Raw genomic sequence first — 25,544 nt, forward strand, 5'->3', positions numbered from 1 at the left:
TGAGCTCCCCAGGGGTCGCTAGTGTGAGCTCCCCATGTGTCACTAGCTTGCTGGCCCCACGGGTCACTAGTGTGAGCTCCCCACAGGTTGCTAGCATGCCAGCCCCATGAGTCACCAGCGTGCCGGGCCCACAGGTTGCTAGGCTGAGCGCCCCACAGGTCACTAGCATGCCAGGCCCACAAGTCACTAGCGTGAGCTCCCCATGGGTCACTAGCGTGCCGGGCCCACAAGTCACTAGCATGAGCTCCCCATGGGTCGCTAGCGTGCTGGGCCCACAAGTTGCTAGCGTGAGCTCCCCACGGGTCTCTAGCATGCTGGCCCCATGGATTGCTAGCATGAGCTCCCCAGGGGTCACTAGTATGAGCTCCCCATGGGTCGCTGGCATGCCGGGCCGACGGGTCGCTAGTATGAGCTCCCCAGGGGTCACTAGTATGAGCTCCCCATGGGTCGCTGGCGTGCCGGGCCGACGGGTCGCTAGTATGAGCTCCCCATGGGTCACTAGCGTGCCGGGCCCGTGGGTCGCTAGCGTGACATACACACCGTGAGCTGTTACTGCCAGCTATGGCTCATGCCCATCATGGCCGCCCAGGACCAGCGCAGGGCCGGGGCACGCAGGAGCGCTGGCCCCACGGACACAGCACACTGCCGGTCCGAGCCCCGGGCTCTACGTTCCAGCTCCCTTCGCCAGCACCGGTCCCTGCATGGCTCACCCCAGCCAGGTCCTGCTGCCTGGCCCCAGGGTGGGGGAGCACCCTAGAGACCCTACGGGAGAAACCACCACCCACCTGGGAGCCCTTCCTCCCTCCACCAGACCCCCCTCCTCCTCACCCCTCCGCTGGCTTTGGGGGCTCCGGCGCTCTCTCTGGGACTGGGGGCTCCTCCGCTGCTGGCTTTTCCTGGGGGATCTCTGGAGTTTCCTGGGGGACATAAGCCGCCTTCTCTTCCTTCCTCTCCTGCTGCTGCTTCAGTGCTGGCACCTGCTGCGCCTGCGGCAGGGGCACTTGCTGCTTCGCCGGCGGCTGCGGGTAGGGCTCGCGTTCCGGGGGCTTGGCCTTGTCCGCCTCCCGGTCCCGCGGCACCTCGGCCTCCACCTTGGGGTAGTCCTGCTCGTTCTCGCTGTAGTCCTCGTCCTCCTCCTCGGGGTAGAAGTCCTCCTCCCAGCGGGGCGAGTCGTCGTGGTAGCTGACGGAGCTGTGGCAGGAGTGGTAGGAGTCCCCGTCCCGCTCGTCCAGCTCCGAGCCCCGCAGGCTCTCGTTGTCGGGGTCGAAGTCGTCGCTCAGCTGGGAGCTGCCCTGGCTCAGCTCCCCGGACGAGGCGTAGCGGCTGCTCCCGGTGGGGCTGCGTGGGGCGGAGGGGAGAGAAGGACAGAAGAGGCTTGACATGGGCCTTTGGGTCCGAGCCGGTTCCCCCTGCCCCGTCCAGCCGGCTGTATCCCGCGGCAGCTCGCGTGCCCTTCCCCAGGCTGCCGGAGCCTTGCTGCCGGGCGGCGCAGCTGAGGGGAAGCATGCCAGGGTGGGTGCCCCGGTACCCGCCCGCAGCTTGGGCACGTGGGTGAGCCGGCAGCGGGGGCAGGTGGGGGAAACGTCACAGCTTTCCATCCCTGCTGCTCGGCCGCAGGCGGCTCCGGAGGGGCCCAGTACCACACCCCTGGTCTGGCCCCGATCCTGGGCCTCACGGCTGGGCTGGGAGAATGGGGAACGGGTGGGGGCCCTGCGATCAGGGGTTGGCCAGTTAGGCCGGGGCACCTCAGAGACCCCTTGCCCACCCTCTCAGCAGCCCCCGGGTGGCAGGCAGAGCAGACGTGCCTGGCAGCCAGGACACGCAGTGCCCACCTGGGAGCGGCGCTGCACGGGCAGCCGGGTGTACCCCACGCCGTGGTCCCCCCCAGCTCCCCCCCGCACACCCCCTGCCGCTCCCATGTGCCCTTTCCAGCCATTCCCGCTTCTCCCCATCGCTCGCTCCTCCATCACGCCCAGAAATCCCCCCCACCATTCCCAACTCTTCCTTCTCCCCACAGCTCCCCACTGCCCTGCTCCTCCGCCAGCCCGCCCCAGACACGCTCCTCGGGCCTCTCCCCACAGGCCGAGCCCACGGCTCAGGGATCAGGTCGGGGGAGGCTCCGGGGGAGGGAGGTGGAGGGGTCCGAGGGAGAAGGGGGTTAGGGGAGAAGGGGGTCTGTGACAAACCAAACCACTGGACACAAGGAGGGAGAAACCCAGGGGCGATTCTCCGAGCACCACAGCCTCTGAGCGGAGAGGCTCACAGTAAGCGCATGCAGACATAGTACAGGGACACGCCTGGGGATAGGACGATACCACGTCTCCGGCACCGGCAGTGGAGGGGGAGCAGGGGCGGGGGCACGCACACGCTGGCACGGGGGCCCTCTGGCCGAGCCCTGCTGGAGGGGCCGGTTGCCTGGCCTGGGAGAGTGTGGGCGGCTTGGGGATAGGAGCGCCGGGGGAGGTCATCCAAGCTCACACAGCTGGGACTCATCACAGAGGGGACCCAGCCAGATTGTGGCAGAGAAGGGAGGCGAAACCTCCCCACTCTGGGCTCCTCCGCACCCAGAGTCCCCCTTCCCCAGCCCCCAAGAGAGAATTTAAAGTCGCTCCTCCCATATGAGGCTCTGGGCCCCAACCCCGAGGCACCAAGGTCTCAGGATCAGGCTTCCCCGAGCAAGGGCAGGTGTCCTCAAATGCATTGCACATGCTGGGCAGCTTCCACCCCATGAGGCCTAGTGCTACCCTGCCAGGCAGCTGCTTAAATCATTCCCGGGCCACCCGGGAGGGAGCCAGCCGCAGCGCTGAGCTGGGCTCGCAACGCTCTGCGTGTGAATTCTGTCGGGTAGGGAGGGGCCGGCTGGATACCGAAGACCCGGCATGCAGGAAGGCAGGAGATCCTGCCCGATCTGCGCTGCACCCTGCTCTAGGGGGGATCGCCCTGGCGGGGCCCGCTCGGCACAAAGGAACTGCCCTCCCCCGTTACTCTCATGCCTTCGTCGTGTGTTGGTGCTGAAATCCGGAGCCCGGCTTCCCACCCCGCTGAGCGCGCCGGGAAACCGCACCCCGGAGACGACTGGGGAGGCCAGTTAGATGGGGCACTGGGGACCCCAAGCGAGGGGCAGCCGAGCCAGTCTTTGGGTTGGTGGCTGAAGGACCAAGGCTGCGTGGGCGACCGAGCCAGCCACACTCCCAGGTCCCAGCGGGTGAACGGAATGCGTCCAATCCCAGGCAGGTGAAGGGAGCTGCCAGGCTCTGTCCTGCTCCATTTAGATATTTCTTCCCTCCCACCCCCGGTTCTGGTTCTGGTTCTGGCTCAGCAGCAAGGACAATGCCAACCTGCCCAACTGGCATCACCTGCCCCATGGCCAGGGAACCCTGCCTCAGCGAGAGCCCTTCGGAGCAGGGGGCCCTGGGGCATCTCTTGCTGCAGCGGGGATGCATGTGCAATGCACTTTATGCCGGACACCTCGAGGAACCCATGCCCAGGAGCCTTGTCATGTCCCCCCGGGGCCGATGAATCTGATACGCAGGAGTGGCCGGGGATGGGGAGGGAGCGGGTACTTCCGGCAGCCGCATGGGGCTGCCATTGCCGGGACTGGTATCGGCCTAACCCGGGCAGCAAGGACCAACCACAGCACTCTGCGTCAGGCACAAGGCTAGAGACAAGGTAGAGACCCACCTATCCGATAGGTCTAGGGATCGCCTGCTCTCAAGGGAGAACTGGCGGCTGGTCCGCCTGCTCGACTCGGAGGCGGACTCAGCGTCGCTGCGCCCGTTTGTGGCAGAATCGACGCTATCGGAGCGTCTGCCGGGGAGGAGAGGAACATGGTCAGCAAACCCGGGAACCAACGACACCGCAACAGACAATGAGCTCCCAGCAGGGCCGTGCAGCACGCCCCCTCCTCTCCTTGGGGGTGTGTCCCCGGCATCCGCCCTCACAGCAACGGAGCCACGGCCCCGGGGGTCCTGCGGCCGTCCCCCCGATGCCCCAGGGAGTGTAGGATTTTGGGGAGGGCTAGGAGGGGATTCCCCAGTCTGGGATCTCCCTGAGGGTGGGAGTGCGGGGTCTGGGGGCTGAATGCTCAGGAGCAGTGAGGCTGTGCTGGCAGCAGATAGATCGGTGCAGGGAAGGCAGATGGCACGGAAACGTCCCCCTACAGCGCTGCCTATGCGGACAGCCCGGCTACGCTTCCAGGCCTGACCCATGCGGCTCCAGCAACGCCTCCGCAGCATCCTCAGCTACTCCACTCCTCACAGCCCTGCCTGTGCACCTAAATCCTGATCAGCAACAGCCCTGCCCCCGGTGTCTCCAGAGTGGGGAGGACTGTCCCTGGGACGCGGATGGATCCCCCAAACCTTCATCTCCCCGATGTTTATTAGGGTTTTACCCTTCGGTGTTCTAACACTAGCCAGGGATTAGATGGGGAGGAAGCGCTGGTTAGTCAAACTCCACCCACAGTCCCAAACTCCACCCACAATAGCTCTTTCTACTACCACAGAACAGTGAACAACGGCACCGCTGGAACCCATCATTAGGTTTCAGAGTTAACCCCCCAGCGAGAGGAATGCAGGCGGCTGGTGGCCCCTCTCCTCAGGCAGCAGGTTCTAACTGCCTGCAGCCTGCACAGCCTCAGGGGCATTCCCCCCAGAGCCTGGATTTTAATTTTGACTGAAAGCTAATTCTGGAGGAAGCAGCTGGGGTCGGCACAGAAATGCTAGGGTGGGCACCACTGCATACCAGCTCTGTCCGACCTATGCCAAGAGCTATAGCTAATCTGCCCCCGGGCACGGCTTTTTCTCTTCCTCCGAGATAGCCCCCTTCCCATCCGTCTCTCTCTCCCTGATTGCTGCAGCACAGCCTGGCCTAGCCTCTCCCACCTGATGTCTGGGGCTGCCGACCACCACGCGTGTGTCTGCGGCGCAGCAGGTCAGTATCCCAGGCCGTCCGAGGGCCGGCGCCGGCCTTCCCCAACTCTACCTGATGGGCCGCTGATCCGAGTAGTCCATCTCGTAGCTCTGCACGGAGTCCGTGTACGAGTCGCGGGAGCTCTGCTGCTGGTGCCTCATGGGATACTGGTGGACCGAGGCGTTGGGCTGGGACGTGGTGTAGTACGGAGGCGGGATGCTATTACTGGTCTCGCTTCGGTAATCGCTGTCCCGGTCGTCCATGGTGCTGTCGGGGTCGTCATCTGCAAAGGGCCGGTTGTCACCGGTGAGCGTTTCGCACAGGAAGGGGCCAGAGGCCACCGCATGACGGAGAGGCATGAGAGAGCCAGTGTCTCAGCAGCAAGGACAATGCCAACCTCTACTGCCCGGCTGGCATCAGTGAGAACCGGGCCACTGCTTCAAAGGCCCCCGCCTCTGTGGGACTTTCTCCTGGGACACTCAGCTGCGAGACACACGGACCAAGGCCTACGCTGACGTCCAGTTAGCTGCCAGTGCCCAGCAGCTCTGGGTATCCGGCCCCGGCTTTGTGTGGGGAGAGGGGCACTGGCACGTGTTGGGCACACAGAGAAGTTCAGTGCTCCAGGAGCTGATGGCTCGGGTGCGCCCCAGCAGCAGTCTGCCTCCGTGTGCCCATTCACTCTGCTCCACCCCCACCCCCTGTGCACAGACCTGGCAGAGGCTCGACCCTGCTGGCTGGGCACCATGCAGAGCTCTGTGCCGCTCGCGGCCGCCAGGGCTGCCTGGGGGAGGCAAGTGGGGCAATTTGCCCCAGGCCCCGGGCCCTGCAGGGCCCCTGCGAGCCCTGGCCCGGCGGAGGTCTGGGTCTTCGGCGGCATTTCAGCGGCGGGGGGCCCTTCAGTGCTGCCGAAGACGCGGAGTGACTGAAGGCTCCCACCGCCGAAATGCCGCCGAAGACCCTGACCGCCGCCGGGTGAATACAAGCGCCGCAGCTCCCCCGAATCCTCTGGGCGGCCCCGGCGGCTGCCCTCCGTCGCCTCTTCGGGCGACCATCCCTGGGGTCCTTCTGGAGGCAGTGGGCCGAGGCAGGAGCTGGAGGCCGCACGGTTCCGCCGTGGTGCCTTGCACTGGTGGGCAGGACCGAGCCGTGGTTCGGCTGGTGCCCGTGGAGCGGGGGGAGCGGAATCGAGGAGGGGGATTTAGCTCTGGGCATGTTCCACTGGAGTGGGAGCGTCGGTCCCAGCTTGGGCAGATGTCAGCAGCGTGGCCGTGGTGCCGTGAGCGGGAGGCCTAGGCTGCCACAACGGGGGGGCGGCGGCGGCGCCACATCTTCCAGGCCTGGGAGCACCCAGGGCCTTCAGGGCATCGACCCACCAAGCTGCCTCCCCCCAGCCCGCAAGGACCTTCCGCCTTATCCTTATCCTGGAGAATCAGCCAGAGCCGCTACCCCAGCCTGGGAGGGAGGGGGGGGGGGGGATGGGAGTATACATAAGGGGGGAGGGGAGCGGGGAGGAGGAGATGGAGGAGGGGTCTACAGGATGCCGACTTACTGCTCTCCTGCCTTGGAGGGGCAGGGGGTCCCTGGGCAATCCCCTCTGGCTGGCCCCATGGACCAAGAAAGCCCGGCGTGCTGGGCTTGAGCCCAGATTGCAATGCCACCTGCACACTGCCCCATCCCGCCCCGCCCCGGGGACGGTCCATCCACCCACCCCAAAACGCATTCGTAGCCGGTCCTGTGCCCCTCTCTCCAGGAGCACGGGGGAGACGTGCCAACTGCATGGAAAGACGAAAGCCAGGCCAGGCCAAGGCAGAGGTGAGTCTAGTCCCCGGCCCCCCTGCATTGCCCGCTAGCCACCCGGCCCCCTCTGCTCCCCTGCACGGCTCTTCTGGGTTAGCCACCGGGCCTTGGAGGGGCCAGAGGCAGAATGGGCCTCCCCTGGTTGGGAGGTGGGAGGCCAGCGGGCAGGAAAGGGGGGAGCCAGCTGCGTTCTGGGTGAGAAGGCGATCGGATACTTACTCTGCTGCTCTCCCCAGCCAAAATAATTCCAGTTGCCTATAAAGAAAAGGGGCAGAGACAATAAGACGGACACGGCTGTGGGGGTAGGTGTTAGAGCCCGGGGGGGTGGGAGACCAAAGCCCCTTTTACAGCCCGGCCCAAAGCAGACCCCCAGCTTCCGCCCGCAGCCCCGACGCTCAGACTCCGGCGCTGCGCCGGGCGGAGTCGGGGTTCGGCTCCAGCCCCGGCCCCCACCACGCGCTGGGGAGCTCCCGAGCCCGAGCTGAGCGCTGCGGGCCAGGCCCCTCGGAAGAAGGGATGTTCCGCACAGGCCCCGGCAGGCTGCAAGGCCCAGCAGGACGTGGGGAGAGCAAGGATTCATGGGGGCAGGGGACTGGGGGAAGAGCGGGGGTCTGTGAGAGGCAGATCCAGATGTTTGGGGGAGGCTGGGAGAAAGCATAGGGAGGGGGAGCAGCTCTTAAATCCTGGTGGATCTGGGTCGCCTCCTTCTTACCCCATCAGGGGCTGGAGTGTTACACTGTGAGGCTGCTCCGGGCATCCCGAGCCCCTGTTTCTGCCCCCCCATCCCCCCGCGGGAGGAGAGAGACTGGCACTGGGCCCTGAAGCCGCCATCTCCACATCCAGGGCCTGGGGGAGCCTGTTCCCTGGCCTGATCTCGGCCAGTCGTCATTCTCCAACTTCAGCAACATGAGCGCGCCAAAAAGACCCGTTAGGCCGGAGCAAACGCAGCTCCCCGGCCTCCGCGCCACAGCGAAGCAGGGGCAGAAAGCCTGGGGCAGCAGGAGGGAGCAAACGCAGGAGGCCAGAGGCCACGCTGAGGGACATCAACAGAAGCAGGGGTGAGAGCCCCTCACGCCTGGCTCAGAACTAATGGGACAGAGTCATCCCTGGGGTAACCCCACCGGCCTCCCCGGCCTTCGGGCAGGAGAGAACTAGCCTCACGGACCCATTTGCCCCAGTGCACAGCCCTTTGAGGTGGGTGTGACGAGCGCCCATGCTGCAGAGGGGAAAACTGAGGCACGGAGTGTGTGCGGGGGTCAGGGAGGAGTGACTGGTTCAGGGTCACCCCGTGACTCTGCTGCCAGCTGGGCTGGGTGCGGCCACCTCTCACTGCAAGGCCAAGAGATTTGAGGAGGATCCAGCCCCCAGCTCTGCCTTCACGCGGGCACCTCCAGACCTCAAATGCTCCAGCCCTTATGCCTTAGTTCCTTCCTCGCCTCAGCAGGGGGCTCGGTGCTCCTCGGCCAGATCCGACCCCTCTCTGGGCTGGGCCCTTCTCCCTAAGTCAGTGCTGAGTCCCCACCCCTGTCAGCTCTCCCTCAGCCCTGTCCCACCCGCTCCCCCCCGCACCCCGTTCAGACGAGCTGCCTCCCAGACGTGGGCCGAGCCGAACCGACCCTGCTCCAAAGCTTCCCAGGCCAAGGCAGAGGACTGGAGCGGAGGAGAGCGAACACACGGCAGAGGAGGGGAGGGAGACAGAGCAGGGGGAAGGAGAGAGGGAAGGGGGGAGCACGTCTCCAGCGACCCAGGCCGAGTCCCTGCTTCCCAGGCTGGGGCGTGTCGTCAGCCCAGACCCCTCCCCAGCTGTCGCCCCCTGGCAGGAACGCTGCAGCTGCTGACCCAGAGGGGGCGACGTGCTGGGAACCCCGCAGGGTGCGGGCTAGAGGCGTCGTCCCCACGCTAATCGGGGTGGCGTGGGCCATGCACGGGAACGGGGCGGGGACTGGGAGTTGGGGGGCAAGGGAGACACGGGCCCTATGATCACCCCCACCCCACCTCACCTGGGGGGTCAAACAAACTCCTCCCCCCCCAGCTCCGTCCAGCCCCCCCGGGGTCCAGCCCGAGAGGCACCTGTGACCCAGCTCTGCGGGAGCTGGAGGGTCACAGGCCCAGAGGGGTGGGGGGCTTGATGCTGGAGGGGATCGGTACTTACAGCACTGGGAGCCGGGCACGGGGAGCGGTTTGTCCTGCTCCTCCTGGAACTCGTACTGGGGAGAGAACAGAGGGGCGGTCACGGGCGTCCCGGCCAGGCAGTCTCCGGGCCGGCCCCCTCCCCCCGCAGCCCTTCGGGGGGGTGATGATAGACTCCCAGGGCACTCAGAGCAGATGCCCGCGGGACGCTCTGATTTCCTGCCCCGTCCCCCTGGTCCTGTCTCTGCCAGTGAGGCCCTGGCACGCTCGCCCAGCCAGGCGCCACCTGAATGCACACAACCCAGCGGTGCCGGGGGCGGGGGAGCTGCGAACACACACAGGGGATCAGGGCCGGCAGGGGGTGCCAGGCCCAGGGCTGACTTACATCGTCCTGATCCTTCATAGCATTCAGCTGCTCCAGCTTCTTCGCCCAGTACCTGGCCTCCTCCTCGGGGATGTCTGAAAGCAGAGAGGCCCCCTTGCCAGCAGCCCGTGGGGTCTCTGTGGTCCGGCCCCCCCACTCCCAACGCAGCCCCTGGGGCCCTGCACATGGGGGCCCAGCTCTGGGTCATGGCGCCAGCCTCTGGCTGGGCCTGCAGCTGCGCAGAGGATGGTGGGGAGAGGCAGCCTGTGCTGGGGGATGGGGGGGATGGATCTGTGGGGCAGGGAGGGAAGGGGGGTGGCAGGGCTGGGCCAGAGGGTGGGAGTGGAGTTGGGGTGCCCCACACCCTGATCGGCTCCTCACCGGAAGGGAAAGGAGGGTGGAGAGGAGCAGTGGTAGGTCGGGCACATGGTGTGAAGGTGGGGATCCAGGAAAGGACTGTGATGATGCCCCTCAGTCCCGACCCGCAGCCCCCTGCTATCCCAGCCCTGGGCTTGCCCCCCACCTCTGCCAGCGCCCCCCAATCCTGAGCCACAACCCCCATTGCGTTTCCAGTTTGGGGGTCCCCCATCTCTTTCAATCCCCCATCTGGGGTGTGAGGAGGGAAATACCCCCAAGGAGGGAGACCCCCAGGCACAGGCTAGGAGCCCCGCTCGCCCCCTGGCCCCGGGACGGCACCGTACCGAGCGGTAACTCGAAGCGGGTGTCCAGCAGGATGCGGTGGAAGGTGGGGTCCTTGGTGCCAGAGATCTCGTTGTCGGTCATGATGACCTGGGAGTCGAGGGTGAGCCATTCCCCGGGCCCCTCCTAGGGGAGAGAACTGGGGGGTCAGGGCAGACGCCAGGGGAACGAAGCCCCACTTAGAGTCTCCCAGCCTGGCAAATAACCCAGCCATGCTCCCCTGCTCCGGGCCTTTCATGGGGCTAAGCCCCACGGCTCTGTGTGCCGGGGGAGGGTCTGTTACTGGGGGGGGGGAAACTGAGGCACAAAGGGGGGGCAGCGATTTCCTGAGCCAGGAATGGAACCCAGGAGTCCTGAGTCCCAGATCCCTGCTCCCCCTCCTGCTAGCAGCCATAGTGAAGAGCTGTGCTGTCTGGACCCTCCACCCGCCCCCTGCCTCGAACCCCCCTTCAGGAGAGGACGATTTGCGGCAGTGCCCAGTCATGGAGCTCCTCCCTGCCTGCAGGAGCAGTACCAGGGCAGGGGGGCTAAACCCCCGGCCTGCCCCATGGCGCCTCAGAGCGCCGACCGCTGGAGGGGGCACAAGGGCTTGGTACAGAGGCTCATCATTAACCCTTTGCACCCTGGAGACTCCTCCTCCCCCCCCAGCCTTGCTTTCCTCCCAGCTGCTGGAAGAGACCCCCAAATCCCCCAGGCTGACCCTCCCCACCCCCAAGCAGGTGGACACCTGCCCTTCCCCACCTGTCTCCAGGTCCCACCAGCCTGGCTCTGCCGGGATGTGCCCTGTGGGTTAGGAGGAGGCTGAGCCTTGGCACAGGAAGGGCACTTGGGGGCCCAGGGGCCAGGTGGCTCTGCCAGGACACTGGTCCCTCCTCCCCCCAGACCCAGACCCTCCCCTCGCTCCACCCCGGAAGGCCGGCAGGGGGTGACGCCCAGTCCTGGCTGGCTCCGAAGGGCAGAGACCGGGGCAGGGAGTCAGGAAGGCCGGGGAGCGGCGGCTGTCTGGGCCCCGCTGGGGAGAGTGCCCCGTGCCTACCTCGTTGGACTGCCGGATGGTCTGCAGGGGGATCCACACCGTCCCCACCATGGTGTCCCAGATCAGTCCCTTGTTCCACACCTCCACCGTCAGCCCCAGGTCCAGCCGGTTAATCTCACTGCAAGGGAAGCAAAGCGACCATGTGCCCAGCACCGCTGGCCTCGGCTGGCTCGCCGCCTCCCCCATGACCCCCGTCCCCATTGGGCCCCACATCTGGCTGAGCTCATGCCATGGGGCCTCTTACTGCAGCAGCTGGGAGTCAGTGCTCCTGCCCCACTCCCCACAGCGCCCCCTGCTGGGAGAGGTTGGGACCGGGGGAGCTGGGAGCCCCCCCGAGCCAGCGCCGGAGCATGGCCTAGGGAGGTCAGACAGACAGCGCCAGCTCCCAAGATCGCACTAGCTGTGACTTGTCATCTAGACACAGCTCAGCTCTGGACATGGTGTCTCTGAGTTAATGGGGGGGGGCACTTTTTTCTTTGGTAGGTCCCACAAAACTGTTTGACTTTCCCAGCACCCGAGGCGTGAGTTTAACACACGCCAACGTGCTTCTGAATCTCCTCCCGCCTCGCTGCGTAGAAGTCAGGACCCCGCTTCCGAGCAAGGACGAATCTGGAGCCGCCAATCGTTGGACCCGTGTCACTTTAATCTGCTGCGGGAGTGTTTGGCCTGAGACGGGAGCGTCATTCGAGGGGCGGTGATTGGGGGAGTCCCGGCTGTCTCTGCAGCGGCCCAGCCTGCAGCCCCCCGGCCCCGGGTCTGGGACGCGCTCGTGTCTGACGCTTTAAGCAGATGGATGGAAAATGAGGGAGCAAAGGGGAGAGGCGGTTTCCTCTTGCTGCTGGGATCCCTCCAGGGTCTGCCTCATCTTGGGGGTTAACAGCCGCCATGTTCCCAGCAGCCCCAGGCTCTGTGCCTAGCTGTGGCCTCCCGGCATGCCCAGTGCCCCCTCTCTGTGCCACGGCGGGTGTTTACACTGCTGACGGGCAGGGAATTCCTGGTCTCACCCTGCTCCGGTTCCCCAGGCCCCCTCTGCAGACTGCAGTGGCTCAGCTGGCAGCCTGCTCTCTCTAGCTCTCCACTGGTGTGTCGAGTGCCTCGGGCATCGTGCCCAGGCAGAGAGCAGGGATCCGGCACCCACCTGGGGGTCTGGCAAGGCCAACAGCCATGGGTGCGCCAAGAGACGTCTCCCCTTCCCCTCCACCTGATTGCAGGCTCCATGGCCGGGGGGCTGCCGATGGGCCGGGAGTTTCTCCAGGCCACCCACTGAAGGCGGGGTGACCTGAGACACTCCTGGTGCCACAGCCGCCTCCTGTAGTAGCATCTAGGGGTTACAGTGGACAAGAAGCTGGATATGAGTCAGCAGGGTGCCCTTGTTGCCAAGAAGGCTAACGGCATTTGGGGCTGTATACGTAGGGGCATTGCCAGCAGATCGAGGGACGTGATCATTCCCCTCTACTCGGCACTGGTAAGGCCTCATCTGGAGTATTGTGTCCAGTTTTGGGCCTCACACTACAAGGAGGATGTGGAAAAATTGGAAAGAGTCCAGCAGAGGGCAACAAAAATGATTAGGGGGCTGGAGCACATGACTTATGAGGAGAGGCTGAGGGAACTGGGATTGTTTAGCCTGCAGAAGAGAAGAGTGAGGGGGGATTTGATAGCTGCTTTCAACTACCTGAAATGGGGGTTCCAAAGAGGATGGATCTAGACTGTTCTCAGTGGTAGAAGATGACAGAACAAGGAGCAATGGTCTCAAGTTGCAGAGGGGGAGGTTTAGGTTGGATATTTAGGAAACACTGTTTCACTAGGAGGGTGGTGAAGCACTGGGATGGGTTCCCTAGGGAGGTGGTGGAATCTCCTTCCTTAGAGGTTTTTGAGGTCAGGCTTGACAAAGCCCTGGCTGGGATGATTTAGTTGGGGTTGGTCCTGCTTTGAGCAGGGGGTTGGACTAGATCCCTCCTGAGGTCCCTTCCACCCCTGAGATTCTATGATTCTCTGATCTCTGGGAGGGAGATGGGGGTGGGGGTGGGGGCAAGGCCTTGACAGAGGGGATGGGAGAGGCGCCTGACTTGGGGTTGCTGGGGACTCAGCATCCAGCTGCCCCGGGCCATGGGGCAGGTTCCAGATCAGTGACCCCTAGAGATAAGGGCAGGGTGAAGAGCTAAGGGCAACAGAGCATCTCAGTTCCCGCTGCTGGCTCCGGGGATCCTGCACCCGAGCCCCCGACGTCCCGGTTTATCTGGGACGTGCCTGATTTTGAGGATTTGTGGAGCTTGTGTGGCACGTGGGTTTGATCGTTTATGCGATTACATCATGCAATAGCAGACAGCCAAAAAATGGCAAGTTTTTAAAGTGCTTATATACCAGTGCTAGAAGTCCAAACAATAAGCTGGGTGAACTCGAGTGCCTCCTGTTAAATGAGGATATTGATACAAAAGGCATCACAGAAACCTGGTGGAATGAGGATAATCAATGGGACGCAGTAATACCAGGGTACAGAATGTATTGGAAGGACAGAACAGGTGGTGCTGGTGGGGGAGTGGCACTATATGTGAAAGAAAGCGTAGAATCAAATAAAGTAAAAATCTCAAATTAACTAAATTGTACTATAGAATCTCTATGGCTAGTAATTCCATGCTTGGAAAATCAGAATATAGCAGTAGGGCTGGATTACAGACCACCTGACCAGGATGGTGTTAGTGACTCTGAAATGCTCAGGGAGATTAGAGAGGCTATTGAAACAAAAAACTCAGTAATACTGGGGGATCTCAGCTCTACCCATATTGACTGGGTACGTCACCTCAGGACTGGATGCTGAGATAAACTTTCTTGACATGTTAAATGACTGCTTCTTCGAGCAGCTAGTCCTGGAAGCCACACGGGGAGAGGCAATTCTTGATTTAGTCCTAAGTGCAGCACAGGATCAGGTCCAAGAGGGGAATATAGCTGGGCCGCTTGGTAATAGTGACCATAATATAATTAAATTTAATATCCCTGTGGCGGGGAAAGCTCCACAGCAGCCCACCACTGCAGCATTTATTTTCAGAAAGGGGAACTACACAAAAATGAGGAGGTTAGTGAAACAGAAATTAAAAGTGAAATCCCTCCAAGCTGCGTGGAAACTTTTCAAAGACACCATAATAGAGACTCAACTTCAATGTATCCCCCAAATTAAAAACACAGTAAGAGAACCAAAAAAGAGCCCCTGTGGTTAAACAACAGAGTAAAAGAAGCAGCGAGAGGCTAAAAGGCCTCCTTTAAAAAGTGGAAGTTAAAGCCTAGTGAGGAAAATAGAAAGGAGCATAAACTCTGGCAAATGAAGTGTAAAAACCTAATTAGAAAGACCAAAAAAGAATTTGAAGAACTGCTGGCCAAAGACTCAAAGTAACAGCATTTTTTTTAAAATACACCAGAAGCAGGAAGCTGCTAACCAACCAGGGGGGCCACTGGACGATTGAGATGCTAAAGGAGCATTCAAAGAAGATAAGGCCATTGCGGAGAAACTAAATGAATTCTTTGCATTGGTCTTCACTATTGGAGGATGTGAGGGAGATTCCCAAACCTGAGCCATTCTTTTTGGGTGACATATCTGAGGAACTGTCCCAAATTGAGGTGTCATTAGAGGAGGTTTTGGAATTGATTGATAAACTTAACATTGACACGTCACCGTGACCGGATGGCATTCACCCAAGAGTTCTGAAGGAACTCAAATGTGAAATTGCAGGACTACTAACTGTCATCCGTAACCTATCATTTAAATCAGCTTCTGTATCAAATGACTGGAGGATAGCTAATGTGATGCCGATTTTTTAAAATGGCTCCAGAGGTGACCCTGGCAACTACAGGCCAGTGAGCCTGACTTCAGTACCGGGCAAATTGGTTGAAACTATCGTAAAGAACAAAATTATCAGACACATAGATGAACATAATTTGTTGGGAAAGAGTCAACATGGTTTTTGTAAAGGGAAATCATGCCTCACCAATCTACTAGAATTCTTTGAGGGGGTCAACAAGCATGTGGACAAAGGAGATCCAGTGGATATAGTGTAGTTAGATTTTCAGAAAGCCTTTGACAAAGTCCCCCACCAAAGGCTCTTAAGCAAAGTAAGCTGTCATGGGATAAGAGGGAAGGTTCTCTCGTGGATTGGTAACTGGTTAAAAGACAGGAAACAAAGGGTAGGAATAAATGATCAGTTTTCAGAATGGAGAGAGGTAAATAGTGGTGTCCCCCAGGGGTCTGTACTGGGCCCAGTCCTATTCAACATATTCATAAACGATCTGGAAAAAGGGGTTAACAGTGGGGTGGCAAAATTTGCAGATGATACAAAACTACTCAAGATAGTTACGTCCCAGGCAGACTGCGAAGAGCTACAAAAGGATCTCACAAAACTGGGTGACTGGGCAAGAAAATGGCAGATGAAATTCAATGTTGATAAATGCAAAGTGATGCACATTGGAAAACATAATCCCAACTATACATATAACATGATGGGATCTAAATTAGCTGTTACCACTCAAGAAAGAGATCTTGGAGTCATTGTGGAGAGTTCTCTGAAATCAAGCACTCCATGTGCAGCGGCCGTCAGACAAGTGAACAGAAGGTTGGGAATCATTAAGAAAGGGATAGAGAATAGGACAGAAAATATCATGTTGCCTCTATATAAATCCATGGTATGTCCACACCTTGAATACTGCGTGCAGATGTGGTCGCCCCATCTCAAAAAAGACATATTGGAATTGGAAAAGGTACAGAAAAGGGCAACAAAAATGATTAGGGGTATGGAACGGCTTCTGTATGAGGAGAGATTAATAAGACTGGGACTTTTCAGCTTGGAAAAGAGGCAACTAAGGGGGGATATGATAGAGGTCTATAAAATCATGACGGGTGTGGAGAAAGTAGATAAGGAAGTGTTATTTACTCCTTCTGATAACACAAGAACAAGGGGTCACCAAATGAAATGAATAGGTAGCAGATTTAAAACAAACACAAGAAAATATTTTTTCACACAACACACTGTCAACCTGTGGAACTCCTTGCCAGAGGGTGTTGTGAAGGCCAAGACTATAACGGGGTTCAAAAGGGAGCTAGATAGATTCATGGGGGATAGGTCCATCAATGGCTATTAGCCAGGATGGGCAGGGATGGTGTCCCTGGCCTCTGTTTGCCAGAAGCTGGGGTTGGGCGCCAGGGGATGGATCACTTGATGATTCCCTGGTCTGTTCATTCCTCTTGGGGCACCTGGCATTGGCCACTGTTGGAAGACAGGACACTGGGCTGGATGGACCATTGGTCTGAGCCAGTGTGGCTGTTCTTACGTTCTGACAGCAGCCCCCCAAGAGCGGGAGGCCCTGGGGCCCCACCCCCACCCGAGGGGAGTACTCACAACATGAAGTCCTGCTCCCAGCAGGGCAGGTTGCCCCGCACCGCGATGGTCGTGCTCTTGACATTCTGCACCTTCAGCGTCACGTAGGTGTTGAACTTCTCTGCAGGGAAGGGAGCAGAGGGTGGAGCTCTGGGTCTGGATCAGCCCCGTCCCGGGCGGGGGGCACCGCGAGTCCCCTGGGCGGGTCAGACAACCTCGTGCTCCCCACCCCCAGCCTCAAAGGCCACCCGCTGGTTCTTCCCATCAGCCCAGGGGCCTCCCTGTCCTCAAGAGGCGTCTCCAGCCAACACAAGGGAGGTTCTCCCTGCACTGCCCTCCCTGAGCCCAGCCCCAGCTCCTCCAGCACCGACCCTGCCCTGGACTCCCCGACCATCTCAGCCCCGGGACCAGCCCACCCCCACTCCTCCCCCACTCCTCCAGCACCAGCTCCAGCCCCCCCTTCCCGACCATCTCAGCCCCAGGCCCAGCCCCCACTCCTCCAGCACCAGCTCCACTCCCCCACACACCCTTCCCGACCATCTCAGCACCGGGACAGTCCCACACAAGAACTTTCAGCAGAGTTTGTCGCCAGCTAGGGGCACGGTCAGCTCCCGACGCTGCTTCAGCCCACATGCAGCATGGTTAATGCAGTGTATCCTGACCCAACTGTGCTACACTGCTCTGCTAATGCCCCTCAGTCCCGACCTCCTGCCCCCTGCTAGCCTAGCCCAGCCCTGGGATCCCCGCGGCTCTGTTAATGCCCCTCAGTCCTGACCCGCAGCCCCCTGCTAGCCCAGCCCTGGGATCCCCGCGGCTCTGTTAATGCCCCTCAGTCCTGACCCGCAGCCCCCTGCTAGCCCAGCCCTGGGATCTCCCCCGCCCCCAGCTCTGCTAATGCCCCTCAGTCCACCCCGCCCCAGCCCACTCTGGCCTGGCCTGTGATTCACTCCCTGGGCAGAGATGGCAGCACCAGCTGGTGGGTGGGTGGGGCATTGCAGAGGTGCCGGGGGGGGGATTGCAGAGGTGCCGGGGGGGGATTGCAGAGGTGCGGAGGGGGGGGATTGCAGAGGTGCCGGGGGGGGATTGCAGAGGTGCTGGTGGGTGGATTGCAGAGGTGCGGGGGGGGGGGGAGATTGCAGAGGTGCGGGGGGATTGTAGAGGTGCGGGGGGGGGGGGAGATTGCAGAGGTGCCAGGGGGGGATTGCAGAGGTGCGGGGGGGGGGAGATTGCAGAGGTGCGGGGGGGGGAGATTGCAGAGGTGCGGGGGAGGGGAGATTGCAGAGGTGCGGGGGTGGGGGTTGCAGAGGTGCCGGGGGGAGGATTGCAGAGGTGCAGGGGGGAGGATTGCAGGGGGGGTGGGGATTGCAGAGGTGCAGGGTGGGGGGGAGATTGCAGAGGTGCGGGGGGGGGATTGCAGAGGTGCCGGGGGGGATTGCAGAGGTGCGGGGTGGGGGGAGATTGCAGAGGTGCAGGGAGGGAGGATTGCAGAGGTGCGGGGGTGGGGGGCATTGCAGAGGTGCAGGGGGGAGATTGCAGAGGTGCAGGGGGGAGATTGCAGAGGTGCAGGGGGGAGATTGCAGAGGTGCGGGGGTGGGGGGCATTGCAGAGGTGCCGGGGGGGGATTGCAGAGGTGCAGGGGGGGATTGCAGAGGTGCGGGGGGGCGTTGCAGAGGTGCGGGGGTGGGGGGCATTGCAGAGGTGCCGGGGGGGGATTGCAGAGGTGCCGGGGGGGGAGGATTGCCGGGGTGCCGGGGGGGATTGCAGAGGTGCCGGGGTGCCGGGGGGGATTGCAGAGGTGCCGGGGGGGGATTGCAGAGGTGCAGGGGGGGGGGATTGCAGAGGTGCCGGGGTGGATTGCAGAGGTGCCGGGGGGGGATTGCAGAGGTGCCGGGGTGCCGGGGGGGATTGCAGAGGTGCCGGGGGGGGATTGCAGAGGTGCCGGGGGGGGGATTGCAGAGGTGCCGGGGGGGATTGCAGAGGTGCCGGGGGGGATTGCAGAGGTGCCGGGGTGCCGGGGGGGATTGCAGAGGTGCCGGGGGGGGGATTGCAGAGGTGCCGAGTGTCCAGGAGTGACTAGACCCAGGGCAGCTCGGGCTCCTCTCCCCCCACCCCAGACCTGGGGCGTCGCTCACCCCGCTGGGTATTTCATCAGAGCTGCCTCTGGCAGCCTGGCTGGCTCCCCTGTCCCACTGCCCCCACCCCCCTGGCCGCTGTGTGCATGGGACACCTCCCGCCCTCCCAGGCCAGGGCTGGTAGAGGCAGGGGCAGAGGGGGATTGACAGCAGCTCCGCTCTCCAGCAGGGGTCGCTCCTGGTGCCGGCTCAGCTCCCCTGATGCTTGGTGCTCTGTGCAGAGGGGACAAGCTCTGGGTGGGTTTGGATGGTTCCTGCCCCGCACGTCTGCTCTACGCCTGGCTGACAGGGAGGGTGACCAGATGAGATGAAGAAAATATCGGGACACATGGTGGGGGAAAGGGGGGGAGTGAAATATCGGACAAATTACGTCCCGACCAAAGATTGGTCGGGACGTGGGACAAACACCTTAAATATTGGGACGGTCCTGATTTTATCGGGACGTCTGGTCACCCTACTGACAAGGAGGAGGCGCTTCCCATCCCAGGTGCGGGAGCGGAGCCGGGTGCCCCCCAGCTCTGCACAGATGGGGTGAAACGAGCCCTCCTGCCCGGGCGTCACAGAAAGGAAGCCAGTGAGATCTGTGTGCATGTGAGTGTGTGCGCACAACGAGTGTATGGGTATGTATAGCATGCTTGTGTGCCTGTAGACGTGGGTGTGACCCATGTGTGTCTAGACTCCCCTCCCCTCCCAGAGCCAGGGGTAGAACCCAGGAGTCCTGACGCCAACTCCCCAGCTCTAACCACTGGACCCCACTCCCCTCCCAGAGCCAGGGGTAGAACCCAGGAGTCCTGACGCCAACTCCCCAGCTCTAACCACTGGACCCCACTTCCTCTCTATTTTGTCCTTTCGACCTGCTGATCCTTTTCGGTGAACCCTGGGGAAGCTGGGACGGGCCCCCCCAGGAGTCCTTAGAACGAGGCCTAGCTCGGGGCTCCAGGCTCCCCTGCCTCACGCCTAGGGGCTGCTCTTGCCTGCTCCCTCTGTGCCTTTCTCCCCAGCACCCCCAGGCTGCTCACCCCGGGGCCCCCCATGCCCCTTCGGCTCAGCAGCCCACTCTGCTTTGTAAAGCCAGGCCCACACTGACCCCCTGCGGGAAACCCGGCCCCCTCCTGCAGTGCAGCCGTGTCGCCCGTGTGACCAGGGGTGGCGGGAGCGACTTACCTTGGGCCCCGTCAAACTTGGCTTTTTTAACTGCAAAGAGAGAGAGAATAAAACGTTTTAGCCTCCAGGCCCAGAAATCCGCCTGGGAAGTGCTAATGGCCCCGCTCCTAGCGAGCCAGGCCCAGACCTGCTGGAGAATCCCCTCTCTGCAGGAAACCAGGGGCCCGTTCTCCCCCCAGCTCCCGCTGTCCTAGGGCCCACTGCAATGCGGGCTGGCAGCCTGGGCCCAGGGCAGGACACTCCTGTGTCTTTGAGATTTTTGGGGTGCAGTCAGTCACCCCTTGTCCTACAACCCCGAAAGGTGGGGATGACTAGGGCTGGATCCGTGTCCTGGGTGTAACCACCCCCCAAGATCTGAGCCCCCTGGAACTCGGGCCTGGATCCAGACTCAGGCTCCATCCCTCTCTCGAAATGCCACTTGGACAAGGAGCACCCCTCCCGCTAGCAAACGCCTCTGGGAAAAGTGCTGGCCTCTGTGTGTCTTAGCCCCCTCTCAGCCTCGGGCCACTCACAGGCGCTCCCCAATCCCCACAGCCTTCGTGGGCAGCCATGCAGTTATGAATGCCTGACACGAGTGACTTGACCTTAACATCGCTGTCTGCCAGCCCCAGAGAAACAGCGCGGTGGAAAACCCCGGGGTCTTCAAATCTGTGTCGTGCTGCGCTCTGGACACGGGGCGGGGCTGGGGGGCTCTCAGCCGTGCGTTGGGTGGTTCTCATTGCATGAGAACAGCAGCAGAGTCCTGGGAGGAGCATCAGGTGTCGCCTGGTGCGAGTGAGCACTGGGGAGCTCATGGCATGATTTCAAAAGGACCTTTCTCACTGGGCCTGCATTGAGCGGAAGCTGGGACCTTGTCATGAGATCTAGTCTCGCATCTCGCTGGCTAGGATCCATGAGGCCCACTGCTCTCTACTGGACAGACTGGGTCAGGAATTCCTCCTCCTCTCTCTGGAATAGTGCCCGTCAGCCACAGATCGCAAAGCTCCTAAGAGATGCTCGTTAAACTTTGCAAAAGCTCTGTTGAAATAGGTGAGTGTTCTTGCACCCATTACACACGTCACTTAGCAAAGATTTTATTATGAGGGGGCAGGGCCGAGAGGCTCCACCGTGCTAGGTGCTGTACAAAGAGACCATCCTCTCTCCAACCATCTAAACAGATGAGATAAGCAAAGGACGGGAGGGGAGCCAGAGGCAAGTGCCTCACCCAAGAGTAGGCAGCCAGAGCGAGGAATAGAACTCGGAGTTCTTAGCTCCCAGATCAACGCTCTAGCCACTAGGCAGTACTGTACTACTCCATAAAGTACAGCACTCCCCCCCGCCACATCACCCATCCCAATAATGGCCAGACAACTCCAGATCCTAAACTGCACAAGCAGCCTTTGCCTCGTTAAATAAAGGCCCGGTTTTAACGTGGCATTACTCTCGAGATCAAAGGAAACAGATTCCCCTGCACGTTGCTGGTTCAGGAAACGCCAGTGTCTTGCTGCAGCACATGTCGCTGTTTAGCTAGTGATTTCCTTTTGCGTGCCCTGCCGCAGCGCCGGTTGGGCGTGTCTTGATGAAATGAACAAAACTTGTCATGGCAAAGGGCTGGGGTTGAGGAGACTTTGTGCAGGTCCTGGACTGAAGTGAAGAGAGACCCCAGAATAACTTGGTAGCAAGGGCACTCCCTGGAGGGGGCAGGGACTTAGGTTGAAAAAACAGAGGGATTGGAGCACGGGCCTCTCATCTCTGAGGTCAAGGCCCCAAGCACTGGGCCACGGAGTCAATGTCTCTCTCGTACTCTGCCGTAACAAATAGTTAAGTAGTTATACCCAGTAAACTCACCCCAGCAGGGAGAACCCCACCACAGAATAGTCTAGACGGCCAAGGTTCAAGTCTCACTTCCAGATGAGTCCTTGACTGCTGAGCTAAGGCACTTTCTCCTCTCCTCTCCTCTCCCTACCTACCACCCTGGTTTTAGATGAAAAACTTGGAAGGCTCTTGGTTTCATCCCCACGTGGGATGGGTCAAACCACTTCCCGCTCCCCCTTCACAGTTCTAGGGGTCTGCTGGAGCCAGCTTTGTGCATTCAGCTCAGTGCAGATTGTGCCAGGCGAGACACACCCACTGTGCTCTCTCTCACAGAGTCCTTCCTCCTTCATTTCCCCACAATCGCTCCCCAGGACCCATCAGAGAGCTGCCCTAGGTTAGGCCTGCAGAAAATGCTGTTTGTGTTGTAAAGAAAGGAGGGTGCAAATATTCCCCAGAATTTGGGATAATCCAGTGGAGCGTCTCAGCAGTCGAGGCCGAGTCCAGCTGTAACAGGCCGACCTTTCTGCTCCTTGGCAGGAGGGTGAGAGCTCAAACGGGACTGGTTCATTCCCACCCGCTGCCCCCTTGTTTCCTTCAATAAACCTTAAAGGGCCCGACTGATTCTTGCTTTCCCATCACGGCTTCCAACATGACGCTGAGCTCCTGTTGTTCCCAGAATGCAATAGATCCTGGACGCGCCGCCTGGTCTTCAAATCACAGGGGGGCTCGTTTAGGGAGCGAGTCAGGCGAAGGTAACGGATTTGCGTCAGCGCAAGAGGAGATTCATATGCAATGGGGAATGATTCCGCTAACGAAATCCGGTACTCGGCCAAAACTCCCTTGGTCTTCCGTGGAGCTGCTGTCGATCTGCAGCAGAGCGAGGGAGGAGAGTCGGGCCCTGAGACTGGAGTGAGAGTTAGGAGCACGTCCCGTGGGGAAGAGCCAGTCTGGGGAGGAGCAGAGGGGAAGTCCCTTGATCTGAGGCATTTGAAGGCGGCGCTGGCCAAAGCACCCGCGGAAGGATCACGCTTTAGCAGAGGGGGCGGAGTGGGGTGGCCGCTGGCACTTTTCCATCTGGGATTTTCATGAGATCCTTTGTGCTAGAGGAAGCTCTGCCTCTCAGGTCACTGACCGACCCGGGCCACAGGACCTGGCTGGAGTCTAGCCACGGAGCAGCCCCAACGCAGCTCACAGGCCTGGGCTGGCTTTGAAGCCAGCAAGCGAAAGCAGAAGAAACATGTTGGAAATGCTCTTATCGGCCTCCCGACAACAGAACAGCTGCTTGGGGGTGGGGGAAGCCGAGCGCCGTGCGGGGAGACGGGATTGAACCACAAGACAGGGCCAGGATTAGCCAGCAGCGGCTGGGAGATCCCTGGGCGGCAGGATGGGCTCCCAAAGGCCAGTTGGAGGCCAGCGACTCAGCTGGAGGAAGCCCAAGGAGGATACTGGCCTCAGCGGCTTGTGCAATGAGAGAAGCTCACAGCTGGGCTGTCTGAGCAGAGTGTTCTGCAGCTTCTCCACCACCCAGTCATGCTGCAGCCATTCCCTGAGTCCTCCACTGCCCTGCACTGCGTGCCGCCTCCGTCCTTAACACACAGCGGCCAGGCCCCTGCGTGGGCTCCCTGTCTCCGTCTGCCTCCAGGCCTCTGCAAAGCTGGGGGGTTGGCTCTGGGGGGGGCAGCCCATCCCAGCGCTACGTGTGCAGTGCAGGGAACAGCCCTCACTGCCGCGCGGCGGAGAGGGCTGTGCGGATCAGGTGTGGCGCACGGTTTTATTACAATGGCTGCTGCTCAGTGCAGAGGAGTGGCTTGGACTGGCAGGATGGGGAAGTGGTGTTATGGGTGTTACAGGTTGAAACAGTTGGGTGGCAAAAGCTGTCCTTCATCTGGGATAAATGGAAGAAACAATTAAGCTCCTTTGCGGAACCAGGTAGCTGAAACAACGGCAGCCCACTCTCCAAAGCACAGGTCCATGTGGGAGAAGTTTCGCTGGGTATTGTTTCGTGAAGGGTGGCATGTGGGTAAAAGAGAGGCAGAGCAAAGAAGGTGGCAGAGAAGTACCAGCCACAGAAACACTGGGAGTGTTGCCCTGAGAAAAGGCTAGCAGGGAGAGCTTTTGGGCAAAGTGCTGGCTGAAAGGGGCTTGGGGTTGTAAGCAAAGAAGCTGTCTCTCGCTGTTTGATTCCTGCTGTGTTCAGGGAAACAGACTTTGTACATTCTTTGTGCAGAATCAGGATTGCATCCAAGAAATATCTGACTTCATCATCAGTTTCTCCTCCTCCCAGAAACAACCCCCAGGCACCTGAATGTTGGCTAAGCACTCAGGTCAGACAGAGTCAGCTAGAGTGCAGGGGATGTGCTCCTAGGTGCATGGGAAATGCACGGCTTGGCAATCTCATCCCATGACCAGCACCTCCACCAGCACTTCCACCATAACCACACATGCACACCCCAGCACAAGCCTAGGACATGCCAGCTGGTCTGTTCTCTCCCCCTGCAGCTGAGCCTATAGAAGGCTTTCGAAAACAAGAAGGAGTCTGGTGGCACCTTAAAGACTGACAGATTTATCTGGGCATAAGTTTTCGTGGGTAAAAACCCCACTTCTTCAGATGCATGGAGTGAAGATTACAGCTGCCGGCATTATACAATGTCACGTGAAGAGAAGGGAGTTACCTCACAAGTGGAGAACCAGTGTTAACAGGGCCAATTCGATCAGGGTGGATGTGGTCCACTCCCAATAATAGATGAGGAGGTGTCAATTCCAGGAGAGGCAAAACTGCTTCTGTAATGAGCCAGCCACTCCCAGCCCCTATTCGAGCCCAAATTAATGGTGTTAATTTTGCAAATGAATTTTAGTTCTGCTGTTTCTCTTTGACGTCTATTTCTGAAGTTTTTTTGTTCAAGAATAGTGACTTTTCTATAAAATGTGTTAGAGAATGTCCAGGGAGATGGAAGTGTTCTCCTACTGGCTTTTGTATGTTACCGTTCCTGATGTCCGATTTGCGTCCATTTATTTGTTTACGTAGGGACTGTCCGGTTTGGCCAATGTACATGGCAGAGGGGCATGGAACTGACACCTCCTCATCTATTATTGGGAGTGGACCACATCCACCCGGATCGAATTGGCCCCATCAGCGCTGGTTCTCCACTTGTGAGGTTCTCCCGTCTCTTTATGTGTCATTAGATAATGCCTGAATCTGTAACTTTCGCTCCATGCATCTGAAGAAGTGGGGTTTTTACCCACGAAAGTTTATGCCCAAAATAAATCTGTTAGTCTTTAAGGTGCCACCGGACTCCTTGGTTTTTTTTTGTGGATACAGATTAACACAGCTACCCCCTGAGGCTTTTGAAAGTCTCCCCCCGTGGCTCTGTGCTGGAGCATGGATGCCCGGGCATTGACCATTGTCGTCTGACCCTCCCAGGAGCAGGGATGGGTGAAGTGGCTGTTGGAACGCTAGCCACACCCGTCAGAGTGATAGCCTTGAAGGAGGCAGCATGGTCCAACAGCCGGAGCCCCCTGGTCTGCTCCCAGCTCTACTGCTCACCTGCTGGGTGACCTTAGGCCAGTCACTTCCCCTCTCTGTGCCTCAGTTTCTCCATCTCTAAAATGGGGATAGAGAAATGTGCTTTGATATCCATGGCTGAACAGTGCAACTTAAAAAGACTGTGAGCCTGTGTGACCCGCTCCCAGAGGCCAGCAGTGGCTTCACTCAGCCCAGCTCGTCAATAGCTCACCTCATACCCTGTCCCCAAACCCAGCCATGCAGCTGCCCTGTTCCTGCCTTGCTGGCCCCTGGCTCCCGTCCCTCCCCAGCCCCAGCCCTTCGCTCCCTTTAAAGTGGCCGCATCTAAACAGAAAGACCAAAGGCGTGTAACCAGCTCGGCCCGCGGACGCTACAGGAACTTGGAGGCAGGTGCTGTGTTAATTATGTGGGGCTGAAACCTCACTGCATTCAAACGAGGTTTAAATGAGGGGGGCTGGGGGGCCAGTCAGCCTGCCACATCCCAGGGAAGGGTAGCCGACTCACGCAGCTCCCCCTGAGGGCTAGGATGTAACGCTCCTGACACTGGGGAAATACCCGAAGAGAAACGTGAGATTGTGCACTCCTTGGGGGCGGGGGGAGGGTGTCTAGAGCTCACACTGTCCCCCGAGAGCCATGG

The 25,544-nt window shown here is 60.3% G+C and overlaps 1 protein-coding gene across 1 annotated transcript in view; it reads right to left on the reverse strand.

Moving 5' to 3' along the window:
• Positions 1-25,544, reverse strand: part of LOC123355917 (protein unc-13 homolog A-like) — a 122,173-nt gene that overhangs the window by 67,300 nt on the left and 29,329 nt on the right. The window contains exons 2-11 of the mRNA XM_044998782.1: positions 19,591-19,620; positions 16,316-16,415; positions 10,935-11,052; positions 9,901-10,024; positions 9,221-9,294; positions 8,858-8,912; positions 6,925-6,960; positions 4,981-5,191; positions 3,682-3,807; positions 829-1,338 (exon numbers count right to left, since the gene is read on the reverse strand). Coding sequence (XP_044854717.1) covers positions 829-1,338; positions 3,682-3,807; positions 4,981-5,191; positions 6,925-6,960; positions 8,858-8,912; positions 9,221-9,294; positions 9,901-10,024; positions 10,935-11,052; positions 16,316-16,415; positions 19,591-19,620 — 1,384 coding nt within the window. The remainder of the gene's footprint in view (positions 1-828; positions 1,339-3,681; positions 3,808-4,980; positions 5,192-6,924; positions 6,961-8,857; positions 8,913-9,220; positions 9,295-9,900; positions 10,025-10,934; positions 11,053-16,315; positions 16,416-19,590; positions 19,621-25,544) is intronic.

This window comes from Mauremys mutica, chromosome 24, assembly GCF_020497125.1.
Source record: "Mauremys mutica isolate MM-2020 ecotype Southern chromosome 24, ASM2049712v1, whole genome shotgun sequence".
Classification (NCBI taxonomy): Eukaryota; Metazoa; Chordata; order Testudines; family Geoemydidae; genus Mauremys; species Mauremys mutica.